Source organism: Watersipora subatra, chromosome 3, assembly GCF_963576615.1.
Source record: "Watersipora subatra chromosome 3, tzWatSuba1.1, whole genome shotgun sequence".
Taxonomy (NCBI): domain Eukaryota; kingdom Metazoa; phylum Bryozoa; class Gymnolaemata; order Cheilostomatida; family Watersiporidae; genus Watersipora; species Watersipora subatra.
The window spans coordinates 70,206,613-70,222,560 of record NC_088710.1 but is presented as its reverse complement, the minus strand read 5'-3'; the positions used below and the strand labels follow the sequence as shown (position 1 = coordinate 70,222,560).

At 37.4% G+C, this 15,948-nt stretch overlaps 1 protein-coding gene across 1 annotated transcript; it reads right to left on the bottom strand.

Annotated features, from left to right (window-relative positions):
* Positions 1-69: 69 nt before the first annotated feature.
* On the bottom strand, positions 70-8,406 carry LOC137390188 (uncharacterized protein C6orf62 homolog). The gene is made up of 5 exons (XM_068076477.1): positions 7,618-8,406; positions 7,302-7,379; positions 5,467-5,688; positions 4,697-4,891; positions 70-421 (listed from the first exon to the last, which is right to left on the bottom strand). The coding sequence occupies exons 1-5, from the start codon at positions 7,744-7,746 to the stop codon at positions 353-355; spliced, it is 693 nt and encodes a 230-aa protein (XP_067932578.1). The 5' UTR covers positions 7,747-8,406; the 3' UTR covers positions 70-352.
* Between the last annotated feature and the right edge of the window lie 7,542 nt (positions 8,407-15,948).

Below are 15,948 nucleotides of genomic sequence, written 5' to 3'. Positions count from 1 at the left end.
GGGTCTGTACTGCAACTGTTAGCAAGTCCTGGAGCGATATGGCAAACATAGCCTGAGGTTCTATTGAGAGACTGATCCAGATTGGTTTAATAATATGAATGTTATCACTCACAAATCAACTGCATATGAAACAACAACGTGTTTAAAGCTTATCATATAGAAAAAATAACTGAAAAGAATCGATCCATAATTGAAAGATGATATGACAGGCATAATAATACATATGTGAGCAATTACATCTCATAAAGTGATTAATATCCACAATAACTGCTGCTAGTTTAATGCTGGATATTCGAATACAAAAACTATTGTGCTGTGGAGGTATACTGTTTCTATGAAATATATACTGTAGTCAAATATTGGCTAAAAGTGGATCCATTATCTCTTCCATTGTACCCCGACTCCAGTTCATCAGCTCACTCTACAACACAAACGAAAGCTAAGCTTAATAACGCTCATTTTCTGTGTAAACCAAGAACTTGGGCGCTAACAATAGTCACATCAAACAATATAGTAATACAATAATACCTAAACATACGAATGTCCCAACTTAAAAGGAGAAATTTGAGATGTGAGGAAAACTCCGAGTAAATTTTTGCGTTGAGATACGAGATAAATTTGAGATACGAGCAGACGAGGAGGTTCTTGATGCAGCCAATAGATGGCCGAGTACACGAGAGGCCGCTTACGAGAACAGCATCGCTCAGTCTTTCTTGTCAGATCAGTCTGAAAGTTTTAAGGTCTGCTAAAAGTGAAAGTAAGAGCGAGGCAAAAAGGCCTAGCCAAAAGCAGTAGAAAAATAAAAACCGAAAACAAAAACAAAGTTACAATCAAGTTTCCTGTAACGCAAGATTGAAACTTATTTTCATGTGTGTGTATAGTAAACTGTTCATTTAAGTTAAACTCCTATATAAAATAACTTAACACAAATTGATCTATTACCTTACTATGAATGAAAAACCACATAAAACAGAATCTTACGGTGAAAAAACGTGTTTTAACTGTTGTAATTTAGTATATTTGCTAAAAGGTAACAAATGCCTATTTAAAGAATAGAGAAAGCATAATATTATTATGCTTTATTAGTTATCTTGAGGTGTTGACTGATGTTCTAAAAAAAGAATCAAGGAGATTGACCCACTAGAAGCTGAGATATAGCTAGCCAAACACAGGTCTACCTAATAAAGAATCAGAGGAAAACCCTTCGAAAATCCCGAAAACTGACGTATAAAATTGACTTAATGGTCATGTGTCGGAGTTGCGCACCCTTACCGCCGTTATGTATAATGATCGTTTTGGCTACGAGATGTGAAACGCTTCTCGCGATACTAAATAATTTACAGACTAGCTCTGGTTTCTCAGAAAAATCAACCACACATTGTGTGGTAAAGGCATTTGCCCACAACCCCTCGCCATGATTTTTCAAAGCATAAGAGCAGATTTTGACTATTGTGCTTCAAATTTTAACTCAATCTCCACGGATATGCTCCGAAGATCATCTGTTCAACGAACGGCGCGTGTATAGTCTATATGCGATATATGCGAGTTGCAGTTTGTTTAGAATAAGAAATAGGAATGGGACTTTTTGTTCCTTCATCATTTTTCTACTGTGTATCTACTGCAGGACTCTTCTACTGTGTATCTACTGCAGAATTCAGTTGATTTTCATGATTATCGTCACTATTAACAGACTGTAAGTTCACTACAGCCATAATCTTAAAAAGACTTATAAGAAAAGAAAACGATAACTTTTGATTTGATTTTTCTATTGATCTATTATCTTATCTATGATTATTTTTTATGATTTATAAAATAATCATAATGCATATTATACAAAATAATAATATAACTGCGTATAGAATAAATGATGTAACTAATATAATTTGTAGAAAATTCCAAATGATAACCGAGATTGATGATTGATTTAATTGATTCCATTTATTAGCTATAGTTAAAAAAAATCTGAGCAACGCTAAAGATAAGTCTGAATAGGGAAGCTAAGTAGAAGAACAACAAAACTGAGCTGAACTAGCAAGATAGCGAAATGTTGCGAAATAATAGATGCGTGTAATTATTTTATGCTAAAACTAATCTACACGTCAGAGGGACTGGTTCGGAATTCTAGGAGCGATGATTGTTAGGCCTAATTTGATTGTTCTATACTTCCAGGTATTAAACCAATTAAAACGCCGTGATTGTTATAGGAGAGCGCATTAGTTGGCTTAATTGACCAATGGCACACAAGTCGATTTCATACGTCATATATTGATGATTACCAAAACACTTATGTTTTTTGGTAGACCTGTGTTTGGCTGGCTATATCTCAGCTTCTGGTTGGTCGATCTCCTTGATTCTTTTTTTAGAACATCAGTCAACACCTCAAGATGAATAATAAAGCATAATAATATTATGCTTTCTCTATTCTTTAATTGCTAAAATGCAACATTACTATGAACACTACTGTAAGTTTTTAACTTTGAGACAAACGCAGTAGACAGAAACGCGTTCGTTAGACTAAACTTTTGTTAAGCTAAGTTTTAATCTTTCACTAAACTTTAATTTTATCGTTTCCATTTTTTATTATCCATTCCCGGGTTGGCACTTTTCTCCTCACGTTTGCTATAACTTTTAGCCGACCTTTCAAAAACTGTTTTCAAACTGGTTCGAGAAGAAAGACTGAGCGATGCTGTTTCGCAAGCGGTCTCACGCATACTTGACCATTTAGTGGCCATTGAGAACCGGCTCGTATGCTCGTATCTCAAATATTACTTGTATCTTAAAGAAGAAGCTTACTCAAAATGCTGCTTGTATCTCGATTTTCGACTATGTTGGGGCACTAGTATGTTGGGGCACTAGTATGTTGGAGCACTAGTATGTTGGGGCACTAGTATGTTGGGGCACTAGTATGTTGAGGTGTGATTTTAACTGTTTATACATATATAGATAGGTATTTGTTACTTTGTGAGCGTAGGTGGTAAATTAGAATAATTAATAACACATCTTTCCACTGTAATATCCCATTTTTAGGTGATTTTTCATAGTTTGGAAACGGATTAATTTATATTTAGTTATTTTAAATAGAAAAAGCGGATTTGAGATATGAGAAAATTAACATATTAGCTTGGTTCCGAAACACATCAAACTCTTATGTCGAGGTATTACTGTATGCATATCGCTTGCCCACACAAAATGAACAGAATTGTATTGCGAGTATGAGAGATCGTTGATATATCTCTATCATCAGTGACCACAATAAAATGTTTGTTCATTGCTAGCAATGAATAGAGGTAAAAATTATGAAGTAACATCACCCTCTTCTATCGTTCATTTACACCTCCAATGCTTACTTACATCATAGATGTTTATTTACATATTTGATGTTTCATATATAAAAGTGATTGTAAAGCTCAGCCGGACAAAATTTCACTATTTAAACTGAAAAGGAAAGTTCTAATAGAATAGCACAAAGTTTAAATTAGCATTTTTATTTCTCACTTAAAACGCTACGCACCACGAGGAAGGTGCATGGAGTCAGCAAATACAATGAGATGCTGTGAAATGCTTCTAAAACATGAGGCTACGTGATAAGGTGATGTCAAGCACGAGTTTTGTTTAAAATAATATCGCGGTTGATCAAATGTTAACATCTGTTTTGTTGCTACAGATTGGCGTGAACTGATGAACTAGATAAGATTAGGATTAAGTTGATGCAATGTGATTGTACTTCATCATATCACTTCAACTATAAACCTTTAGACATCCAGCTGCATAGAAAGGTAATATATGATACTTTATGAGAGTGAGATACAATGACAGTAGTACTAAGGCTTGCTCATACACATATATTTACGCAGTAGACGCTCCTAAAATGTAAATAATCCGTTCTGAGAACATTTATTTAATAGGATTTCATATTATACGAACAGTAAATACATGTAAATTGTCTGATCTGTTACAAGATATTCCCAAATTTTCTCGTTTGGCTCCTTGCAAAGGAAAAAACTAAACTGTGTCTTTTAATTAAGTGACTATACAGTAACTATGATATTATTAATTTGTACCAAAAATTTTTCTGTTTTTACTAGTCACTTTTACTTGATTTAGAGTCCATCATCCAGGATTTAGGATCCATGATTATGGTAATTTTACGTCGAGTTAAAGGGAGTGCATATCTTCAATGTTAATTACAATTGATGTTTTCACTTTTTTCTAAACAACAAGATCTACATGTGTGTTGCAAAGAGAACAAATTGTATGTCTAAAATAAAGTAAAACAAAAGTATATCTTAACTATAATTACTAGGTTTTCATACAGCTTTAGTAGTCACCCCATATGGTGCTGCAATGCCATCAAGGAAACAGCTGTGTTGATTTCATTCTGTTGTGATTCAGTGTCACTGTTTAGAAAGGAAACAACTACGCGATGCGCCATCTTCAGGCCAAGGAAACGGCTTTAGCAACCACTTGGAATCTCACTTGTGCATGCAATTAATACTCTCAATAGAGCATTTAGAATGCTCCACAAAAGGCTTGGAAAATGTTCCAGTCAGTATCTAACATAAAAACAGTCCGCAAACAAACCATTGAACACTAAGTCCTAAGTCAAGAGTAGACTCGTCCCCATCTGTTCAGGCAACAAATCTCGAGACAATTTGCAAACAACGTCAAGGGAATTACATGTGCCAAAGGTACTCACTTGGGGCAGGTACACACACAGGCTATGCATTCTAAACATTGACACCAGCCCTCTGCTTGCGTCGAGGATGTGGTGAGAGAGAAACAGGAACATGGTTTGTTGGGAATTGGTAATGATACATCCGCTTGCTTTGCATGGGTCTTCGTACACCTCTAGTTTTGCTTCCAGCTCGGCATGGTGAAGAGTGAAACAAGACTGTAGGTTCAAATAATATGCGGTAAAAAATCAGCTGCATAATAAAAACGGTAGATTAGGCTGGATAGAGGCAAGTTAGGATGAAAAGATGAGATGCGGTGAGATGAAGAGACGCGGGGAGATAGAGAGACGCGGGGAGATAGAGAGACGCGGAGAGATAGAGAGACGCGGGGAGACGGAGAGACGCGGTGAGACGTGGTGATACGGAGAGACGTGGTGAGACGAAGAGACGCGGTGAGATAGAGAGACGCGGGGAGACGGAGAGACGCGGTGAGACGCCGCGAGACGGAAAGATGCGGCGAGACGCGGTGAGAAGGAGAGACGCGGTGAGACGGAGAGACGCGATAAGATGGAGAGACGCGGTGAGACGAAGAGACGCGGTGAGACGCGGAGAGAGGCAGTGAGAAGAAGAGACGAGGTGAGACGGAGAGACAAGGCGAGACAGAGAGACGCGGCAAAACAGAGAGACGTGTTGAGACAAAAAGACAAGGCAAGTAAGCAAGCAAAGAAAAGGTGAAAACTGAATTAATGTATAGTACCTAACCATGAATGGAATTGATTAGAGCTAAACCTACCAGAGGCCTGAAGGATGAGCTTGTCTCATGTCTCCAGCGAGAAAATAGATGACATTCTATGGTGTTAATGTCTTTACGTGGCCAGACCATGAAATCTATATTATCTGAACATCCAATTACATCACGTCGTTTACTTTGCCACTTGCGAGCATGAAGTTGTACTATATCCCGAGAAAGCAACTCCACTGAACTCTGCACATGATGCTCATCTTTGTTAGCTTTCTGAATAAAATCAACATCTGGAGCAATATATTAACCCTTTCTATGGCCTAGCATGCTGATCTTAATGTAACCAAAGCTATTGCTGCCCAATTCTGTTGTACTTTGTCTGTCATAGTTGTACCTATTCTGAAAACAGGGGCTGACAAATGTCAACCATACATGCACTGCTAATTAACCAACAACTATACTTTTAACAATTTTGTCAACACTGACTGGCAAGCAGCACTATACAAGTAACAATGTCAAAAAACTAGTGAGAATAACGCGAAGGAACAACTATAACTTTAAAATCATATGTAACATGGTCTTGTCTTCCCTTACATAATCATTCTAACAAGCACGAATAATAGACAAGAATCAATTATTATTTGCTTCCGTAAAAAAATTCAAAACAACCTGTCATACCATGTCCAGAGGTTATGAACTAACAAAAAAACTTGAACAAATTATTAATTAGGGACTTTCCATTCCTTTTTGTCAAAAAGAGAAAAACTTAGGAACATAATTTGCTTGACTGGGTTGCTGTTAAATCACATTTCACCCTAACATTTACTTAGCCAAAAGGTGAGTAGAGAGCATACAACACTTTTCATAATGGTCTCTTACCAAGCATGAGTATTGCTATGCATTTATTATGCTTACTCAATATTTGAAGAGGAGTTATCCAACCTTGTTGCATCAACACATGTACCTATGTACATATATGAATATAATAAACTGTCATAATGAAGCAAAATGATGAATACTGACCCTAGCCATCTATCAAACTTCAAGAATGGTTGAATAATGTATAGATTTCTAATAGAGCCCCAAGTAAAACGCTCACGTTATTATATGCTATTGCAAGCCTTATCATTTAAGTCATCTTTCCCCAAAGAAATAAACCAATACAATAAATATGTGATAGAATAACTTTACTGGGAGTAAAACTCACAGCAGATTTCTTTTTGCTAGCGAAAAGGTCCTGATATAAAGCAAATTCAGCAAATGGATTTGAAAGTAAAATGGGTAGCCAGAAATGATACATCATTTTATTTGTCTCACTATAGCCTACTATTTGTCTCACCATAGCCTACTATTTGTCTGACCATAGCCTACTATTTGTCTCACCATAGTCTACTATTTATCTCACCATAGTCTACTATTTGTCTCACCATAGCCTACTATTTGTCTCACCATAGCCTACTATTTGTCTCACCATAGCCTACTATTTGTCTCACCATAGCCTACTATTTGTCTGACCATAGCCTACTATTTGTTTCACCATAGCCTACTATTTGTCTCACCATAGCCTACTATTTGTCTCACCATAGCCTACTATTTGTCTCACCATAGACTACTACATGTATGTGTTGAACGATAACAAAAACTTATCAGCTTATAGATTTCATCCTCACTAGTCTAGCACATATGATAACTTTTTAGTGATCGATGAAATAATAAATTGTTAGGCTAATCGTAAATCAAAGTACAAGACCCTTCTGACTTCCTATCAAGCTTTATTTGGAATAACGCTAGACCAATAGAAGCTTCACCTAACCCATGAATACTTTAAAATATCAAAAGGCTACACTTTGAGTTGGATACTTTAAAGCTATGAATAATACACTCACCTCCATTAGCTTAAGCTCACAGTCATTGGTCATAAGTGGATAAACCTTTTCCACTTCAAAGACTGCTCTTTGCTTGGCCTGATACAAACGTATAATGCAATTGGTACAAATGCAAATCACTTACATGTCGCAAAGCAACATTTTATCTACACACCATGTTTGCTATATCGAAAACCTAGTAAGACAATTCAACTTGTGCTGGATTTGTAGCACTCCTAAGTTTAAAAGCATAGTTGTTGAATCGTGGTAAGCTATGAAACAGTGGTACTTTGCTAGACCAATACGGCTTATTGAAAGGGTCTATATTAGAGCTCACCTCATTTTTAAAGCAGATGATCACAAACATCCTGAATTCAAACTCATCAGCAAAAGATTCTTTGTTTTTACGAAGTTTAGCTCTCAGACGACGAGCAGTAATACCTCTTCTTGAATTATTATCACACATAGCCAAAAATGAAGAAAGTTTCTCAACTTACTTTTCTTAATTGAATTGAATTGTTCAAGTTAATGAAGCAATATAATAAAATGGAATAGATGGCAACGAATTAAGTCTATTGCTAATTACGCCATCGCAGTTTTGGGCACAGGCACCTTGAATCGACTAATTTTTCATCTAGGCTTGCATGCACCTTGAAATACTGACACTTGCTCAAATTTCGACACTCAGACTATTAGCAGGATATACAACGCTTCAAATGGCGAAGTCACAGCTACATTGCCATCGGTAACTGTTCATTTGGCTGAGCCAGATAGGCCAGTAGGTCATTACCAAAATAGTTTTATTTATTGGTTAACAAAACAGTATGTGCGCCGAAAAATGCCTTAACAGTCAAATAGGATGTTAACCAATTCAAGGTTCTAATAAGACCGGAGAGAGGCTCTAGTCGAATGTCTTTCTCGGTTCAATATGTTCGGTAGATTCTAGGATGTTACAAATGATATTGGTAAATGTCACTGAATAAATACTTTGGGCGATACAGCTACACACGCATAAGAAACATTAGCATATGCACTCGTAGAGCATACTTCACACTGAATATTCATTTTCATTATTCGAAAAAGTGACTCTAGATATGCAAAACGTAAAACTACGCGAACGGGCTCCGCGCCTATGAACGGAAAAGGATATGTAGCCCTATAACTAAAGATACCTGTTAAGCATAAAGCAATTTTTTATGAAACATTCTTTGATAAGTATAATAATTAATTCTATGGATAAATTGCAAAATAGCTTACTTCTTTGAATCATTATTTTTGTGTCCCTGAAGTAGTGCTAGTCATATAGCGGGGCGTCCCCACACCTCCAACAAAACGCGAACTTTCCTCCAGAGCCATTGAGTGTAAAAGTTATGCCATCAACCATTTACAGACGCCATCTTAGTTCCACTTTGCGCAATGGTTTCATTTCATTGTTATAGGCGATGTATTTGCTAGCCAATAAAAAACCACGTAAGTAAATATTGGCCAATAAGCTTGCATGACAGGCAGTACTCGCTAACATATGATACTTCAGTTGTGTAGTATGATATGATATGTAGTATCGTTGACTGCCTTATTGCCTCTGATCAAGCAAAAACAGAGAGCACAAATCCATAAAAACTCTGAGTTGAGGTTTTTACACACACACATATATTTGCAAATAAAATGCATACATACACCCACATATTCAAATGCAGTAAAATTAAATAGACAAATTAGATATGTCATGTGGTTGGGCAAGGGTTTGCAAACAACATACATGTATATATATATTCAAATGCACCAAATAAGGCCAAATATATCAAGTATATAATATATGCAGTCGATTTAATGAAGTTGCTAGAAACATACATATATAATTATTGTCAATACGGGTTTATTAGCAGTTAGCATCTAGTAGTGGAGCTCCTAGAAACACATTAAGGTCACATACATATATAAATATTGTTAATACGGGTTTATAGCAGTTAGCACCTAGTAGTAGAGCTGCTACAGACACTAAGTTAGTAAACATAAACTGAAGTGAACGTATGGATGATTACTTTGCCTTTTTGGCCATTGGCCTTATAGGCCTTATTGGCCTTGGTAGATCCTACAGTTTGACTTTTACCTAGTTTTTTGTTTGGTCTTTGCAAAAAACCTAAGCCTAGTGTCTATAAAAGTGCTAAGCAACCTAGATGGTAAGTTATGACACTCGAGCACAATGTCCTCTATGCTGGCAACCCTACCACAGCCATCGATCAGAGCTCTCCAGATGTTTCTATGTGATGCTTGTTCTACATTAGCCCTGCAAATCATTTCCCATTTCAGCATAGCATTATATGCTGGTTCAGCAACACGACATAAAGCGCCAGTTTTATAGTACTTAAGTTGAACCAACTTACTGACCCTATCTAATGCATCTGAAGTTGATGCAGATTGAAAACATGTTTGGCAAACTATTTTTCACTTTTTAAGAGACTTTAAACAGTAGCCTGAAGCGTAGTAGAGAGAATTTTTCTCATCATCAGAAATGTTCGATTCTAAAGACAATGACATCATGTATTGTGATGTTGTCTGATCGACAGCTGGTTTGGGCTCAATATCTGAACTTAATAGGTTACCAAGATAACCACTTTCATCAATATCATAGCTACCTGTTCGAGAGACTTTCAAAAATTGAGCCGTCATAATAATTTTCAAATTATTTCTAAACTCAAGTTAGAACTGGATTCTTGATCCTAACTTAGCTAAATAGATTCTCAAGACAATCTTGAGTGAATCTTGAAGTGAGAAGAAAGTTTTTGAGACTGGAGTAATTCCTCAAACATGTCAAGTATAGATGTTGTGGACAGAATCACACCAGTCTGCACAGGTTTCCGATCACCTGCACCTACCTTCATACCTTGAATAGCTACAATGAACTCTTTAAGTAACTCTATAGCTAAGCTGTACGACTCCATATTATAGAGAGATAGAGCCATTACTGGCTGCCTGCTTGACATATAGTCGAACCATGAAGTTGAAGTGAACCATGCAGTTGACTCAAACTCCTCTATCTCACCTTCTACATAGAGAACATTAAGCTCAGAGTCTGGGCTTTTTGAATATTCAACCATGAGTTTCAATGCACAAGATACACTATGACTGAAGAAATTCAATGCATTGTACACTTTCATTTTCTCAAAGTGATAAGGCTCTAGAGCAGATTCAGAACGGATAGGAGCAAGCCTCAACCCTTTGCTGCATTGGTAATCAATCAACCTTTTCACTAGCCTAATAAAGACACTATCAGAAGGCAAATTGTGGAGATGCCCCGATTCTAATTTCACCAGCCGATTCAGATACCGATTTTTATTGAAAAATAATCCGATTCAGATAACGATTCCGATATTTTGTGTTGCATAGAAAATTGTTAATTTTATTATGCAAATATAATGCAAAGAAAATATAAATATTGATGTATTTATTTGTTTGTATTTATGGAAAAAAGAGATATATATATAGGTATATATATATATGTATATATATGTATATATATGTATATATATATAATACGGGACAAATAGCGCAGTTGGTAAGGTCATTGCCAATTGCAATTGTCATTGCAGGCCATTGCCAAGTGGCCTGGCACATTGCCAATGAAAAATTCCGGACCGCTAGACTTCTAATGATGGTACGCCATGACGTTGCATCAGCGTTGTCCAGCTACAGCTATTTTAATAATAGCTATAGCCGGAATGCAGACATACGACGACGACAGACGAACTTTGATAAATATATATATATATATAAAAAATTGTTTCCTCACCCCGGATACTCCGTATGGGTGGTAAATTCTGCTCTAACTCGGGTCTCCTACCAGAGACCTGGGAGTTTGAGCACTCGTCTCAAGATCTTAGCTGTTCCCAATAGCGCACTTTTCTGCAACTCACCTGAGTTGATTGTTGTTGGTATTTGGGCAAGCCACATTTTATGCGCCGGTGTTATTGCGCCCAGTGCCCCAATGACTACTGGGATTACGGTTGTTCTTACATTCCAGCATTTTTCAATTTCTTCTCCAAGAGGGAGATATTTTTCTACCTTTTCTTTTTCTTTGCTGGCTATATTGTAGTCATTGGGTACTGCTATATCTATTATAGTAGCCCTCTTGTTCTCCTTGTCTACCACCACTATATCTGGTTGGTTTGCCAGGACATGCTTGTCAGTTTGGATGTAGAAGTCCCAGAGGATCTTAGCGCGGTCATTTTCATTGACCTTACCAGGAGCTTCCCACCAGTGTTGTGGTTTATTAAGGCCATACTCATCACATAGACTTCTATACACAATACCTGCGACATGATTATGCCGCTCAGTGTATGCGTTCCCTGCTAGCTGTCTGGATCCACTGATGATGTGTTGGATGGTCTCAGGTGCATCTTTGCACAGTCTGCATCTAGGATCGTCTCTAGTGTGATAGATTTTCGTTAGGAGTTGCCTTGTTGGGAGCACTTGCTCCTGGGCTGCCATGATTAACGACTCTGTATTGGCCGTTAGGTTTCCTTTGTTCAGCCACATATATGTCTGGTGAAGATCGCCAACCTTAGATATTTGTTGGTGGTAAGCACCATGAAGAGGTTTCGTGTGCCAGTCAATTTCCTCACCATCAGGGCGTAGGTCTGTTGTGAGAGCAGCCGATTGAAATTCTGCTAGCAAATTATCTGAGATGGCCATGGAGGCTGCATATGCTTTGATGCTTTGCTCCTCCTCTTTCACTGTCTGCTGTACACTTTTGAGTCCCCTACCGCCATCTTTCCTATCAAGATACAATCTAATAGTATCAGATTTTGGGTGGAGTGCTCCATGCATGGTCAGCAGTTTACGAGTTGCTATATCTGTTTCTTTGATGGCTTCCTCTGTCCACTTTATTATGCCTGCTGGATATCTTATTACTGGCAGTGCGTAGGTATTTATTGCCATGATTTGGTTCTTGGCATTGAGCTGGCTCCGTAAGACCTGCCGAAGGCGTTTCTTGTATTCGGTAATGGCTTTGTGACGTACCTCCGCTTCGTGGTTGATGTTGCTTTGCATAATCCCCAAGTACTTGTACCCTTCTTCTATATCTTTGATGGTACCATTTGGCATTCTTAGGCCATCTGTGAGCATAGAATGGCCTTTCTTAAGAATTAGCCTTCCACATTTCTCAATACCGAAGGTCATTCCGATGTCCTTGCTGTATACCTGAGTGAGGTGTATTAGCGAATCGATGTCCCTTTCTTTGTTAGCGTACAGCTTGATGTCATCCATGTAGAAGAGGTGGTTTATCTTGGTGCCACTCTTAAACTGGTACCCATATTGAGTCTCCTCCAGCATATTGCTTAGAGGGTTTAGGCATATGCAGAAGAGCAGCGGTGATAAGGAGTCACCTTGATAGATGCCTCGCTTAATTTGTACACTCGCCAGCTTTTTGCCATTAGCCTCCAGTTCCGTCTTCCATTTGGTCATTGACATCTTGATGAATGCCACAAGAGCAGGGTGAACATTGTACATACTGAGGCACTCAAGTATCCAACTATGGGGAATTGAGTCATAGGCCTTTCTGTAGTCAATCCAAGCCATGGCAAGATTGGTTTGCCTTCTCCTGCTGTCTTGACAGACCGTCCGATCCACCAGTAACTGATGTTTAGCTCCTCGGGTGTTGCGCCCAATTCCTTTCTGAGCACTGGTCATATAGTGACTCATGTGCTCTTCCAGTTTGTCTGCAACTATTCCTGAGAGCAGTTTCCAAGTGGTGGGCAAGCACGTTATTGGTCGATAGTTTTTGGGAATCGGCCCCTGCTTTGGATCTTTTATCAGAAGCACAGTTCGTCCTTTGGTCAGCCATTCTGGATGGTCACCTTGTTCTATTAGGTATTCCATCTGCTTAGCCATTCTAGTGTGAAGTGATGTCAATTTCTTTAACCAGAAGGCTTGAATCATGTCATGGCCAGGTGCTGCCCAGTTCTTCATACGCTGCACTCTGCACTTAATGTCATCTTTGCTGATGGTGAGTCCTTGCTGAGCCACAGTGTGTTGATGGTTCTCTTTAAGTCTCTTCAGCCAATTTGCAGTGGTGTTATGAGTGGTCTCTTTTTCCCAGATGTCCTTCCAGAACTTTGAAGTGCTAGATCGGGGAGGCTCAGACATTGGCCTCTGCAGTTCACCTTTGAACAGGGAATACACTCTAGATGGATTATTGATGAACAGTTTGTTCATTATCTTGTTATATATATATATATATATATATATATATATATATATATATATATATATATATATATATATATATATAGTATCTATATATATATATATATATATATAGATACTCATACATATACAATACTAGTGGAATTCCCGGCATTGCATGGGTATTAGAAATCAGCTTATTATGGTAACAGTGACCGTTAATGTAGTTGCCTGTCACCTGCCATTAGCCTGGCACATTGCCAATGGTTAATTTGAGTAAGCTAGTACTTTGAGTACTTACTAATAAAAGCAGTAAGAGTAAGCCTTAGTGCCGTTGTTCCATTACGTAAGCTATGCGTATGTTCACCCGCATAGCGACATATATCGCCCAATGAGTCCATCAATTTCGCAAAGCTTATTTAGTAAGATATTTGCCTGGTGAGCGGGAGGTTTCGAGATCAAATCCAGCATGAAACGGGTATTTCATCCCTAAATTTTAATAGCCATAGCTGAACAAACCGAACTACACACATACACATACACAAACTTTAAGATTTGTATAAATAGATAAGAACATGAATTGTACATACTGTAGTGTTGGTGAGAATTTGGCTACCTTCAAGTAGTTGATTAAATGCCAAATTAGCTTAGGTTGTTGGAACATAAGGTATGTCTAGTCAGCCGCAAGAGATTGAATGTGAGTTTTTTTGCGGAAAAAACTTAAAATAAAAATATGAAAAAATATACAAGACTCAAAAGAAGTCTAATTACGCTTTTTCATTGTTATTTGTTCTGCAGCGTCACACACTTAAAAAAAAAGTTTAATGACCTACAAAAGTATTGCAACACTTTTCATTCATAGCATGCAGTAAAGGCAGCAAAGCAAGTGAAGCCTTCAAGCAAAAACAAGTAAAATTGTACTTTATAACAAATGCAATGTAATGACAGATAAATGATAGTTTGAAATGTTGCAGTGGTCTACAGTCATCAAGCAATTTTTTATGGTTTTGTGTTAATCATAAAACTATAGCAAAAGTATTTACCAAAATAATAATAGGTGGCTTAGGGTAATGATGAAATCAACTTACACCCAAATTAACCAGCGCTAGTTTCAGTTATTAGTATTTCCCTGGAATTTTGAAAAAGTTATCAGGAACTATTTAATCGACTTATCTTCCTAGCTGATTCCAAGTCAATCTCTGTTGCTTTTCTCTTTAGAAATCCTGATTATGAGGCTGTTGGCTGCAGTATTCATGCGTTAAACCCACATCGTTTATCAACTGTTTGCTATCTTTTAAACTACCCCTCCATCACCTGAATATCAGTGAAAACTTAAGTTGCCTCCTCATGTGCAATAATTATAATTTACAAGCTACTGTATTGTCCATTGTGAGAAATTGGATTCAATGCACAGATTTATATCAGACTCTACGCCGTAGTACATTTATTGCTTGGGCTACCAAACCTCTTCTGTCTGTGAAATAGTCTGTTTTGTGTCTTGCAATCATTTTCAGGATTGAAATCGTTGTTAGTGACACAACCTTCTACCAACAGTGTTCTGTATAGTACTACCAATGCACACAGTTAACTGATGAAGTAGTGGATGAAGAAACAGATTGTCGTTTTTCATATCGCTGCTAGATTTTTAAACCTACAGTAGGTTTAGGTTATTAATAAGATGATGAATCAATTCAACTCCACAAATGTGGAATCTGTTCATTCAGTCTACGCAAGGCTTACAAGACTACCACTTTTAAGAGAGACAACTTCAACATGAGTTGCGCCTGACACGAACTAGTTCCTGAGTTTCACTTTCAACTGAACTGAGTTAGGTTAGTTTCACTTTCAACTGAACTGAGTTAGGTTAGTTATTGTGATGCCCTATTCCCTGTCCTTCCCCTCATTTTACCACCATTCTAAATGGTTTTAATTAAGTTTGGTGATGTACAAAAAAGGTAATTAATGTCATAAAAAAGTGATAGTAAAAAGTAAATATTTTTGCATGTCTTTGGTGTGGTAACTGCCCACTACAAACATGAGGAGAAAAAATATGGCTGAAAGTAAGGATATCTTTCTGTTTGTCATCCTTATTGCCTGTTCTCAATGTGCCTTATAAAATATAGCACACACTTGAGATTCAGCACAAGTCAGCACTGTTAGCTACAAAAAACTTGAAGCAGAATTTTCTGCGGCAAATACACTGTAATGCATCTTCTGTAAAATTAACAAATATGCTTATCTAAAGATGAAGCCATTTCTAGTAAAGTTGTCTCCCTACTGTCATGATTAAGCTTACAAAGTAGACGTAACTTAACTAGCATGACATTTATTGTATACCGTAAAAGTGGTAACAAGTGAAAGAATTGTTTGATACATCACTGTTCACTATTGATGGCCATGATGGGGCATTGCTTTGCTATCCAAATCAACATGGTCGCTACATCATTATTTGAAAGATTAGAAAACGGTGATTACTTGAGGGCAA

What these genes read in the sequence shown, in the direction of transcription:
- LOC137390188 (XM_068076477.1), bottom strand. Translation starts at nt 7,746, where the DNA reads ATGTGTGATAATAATTCAAGAAGAGGTATTACTGCTCGTCGTCTGAGA. An exon ending in TCATCTGCTTTAAAAATGAG is followed by an intron (nt 7,380 to 7,617) that starts GTGAGCTCTAAT and finishes CGTTTGTATCAG; the next exon opens with GCCAAGCAAAGAGCAGTCTT. An exon ending in TGTGTGTGTACCTGCCCCAA is followed by an intron (nt 422 to 4,696) that starts GTGAGTACCTTT and finishes TTTGTGTTGTAG; the next exon opens with AGTGAGCTGATGAACTGGAG.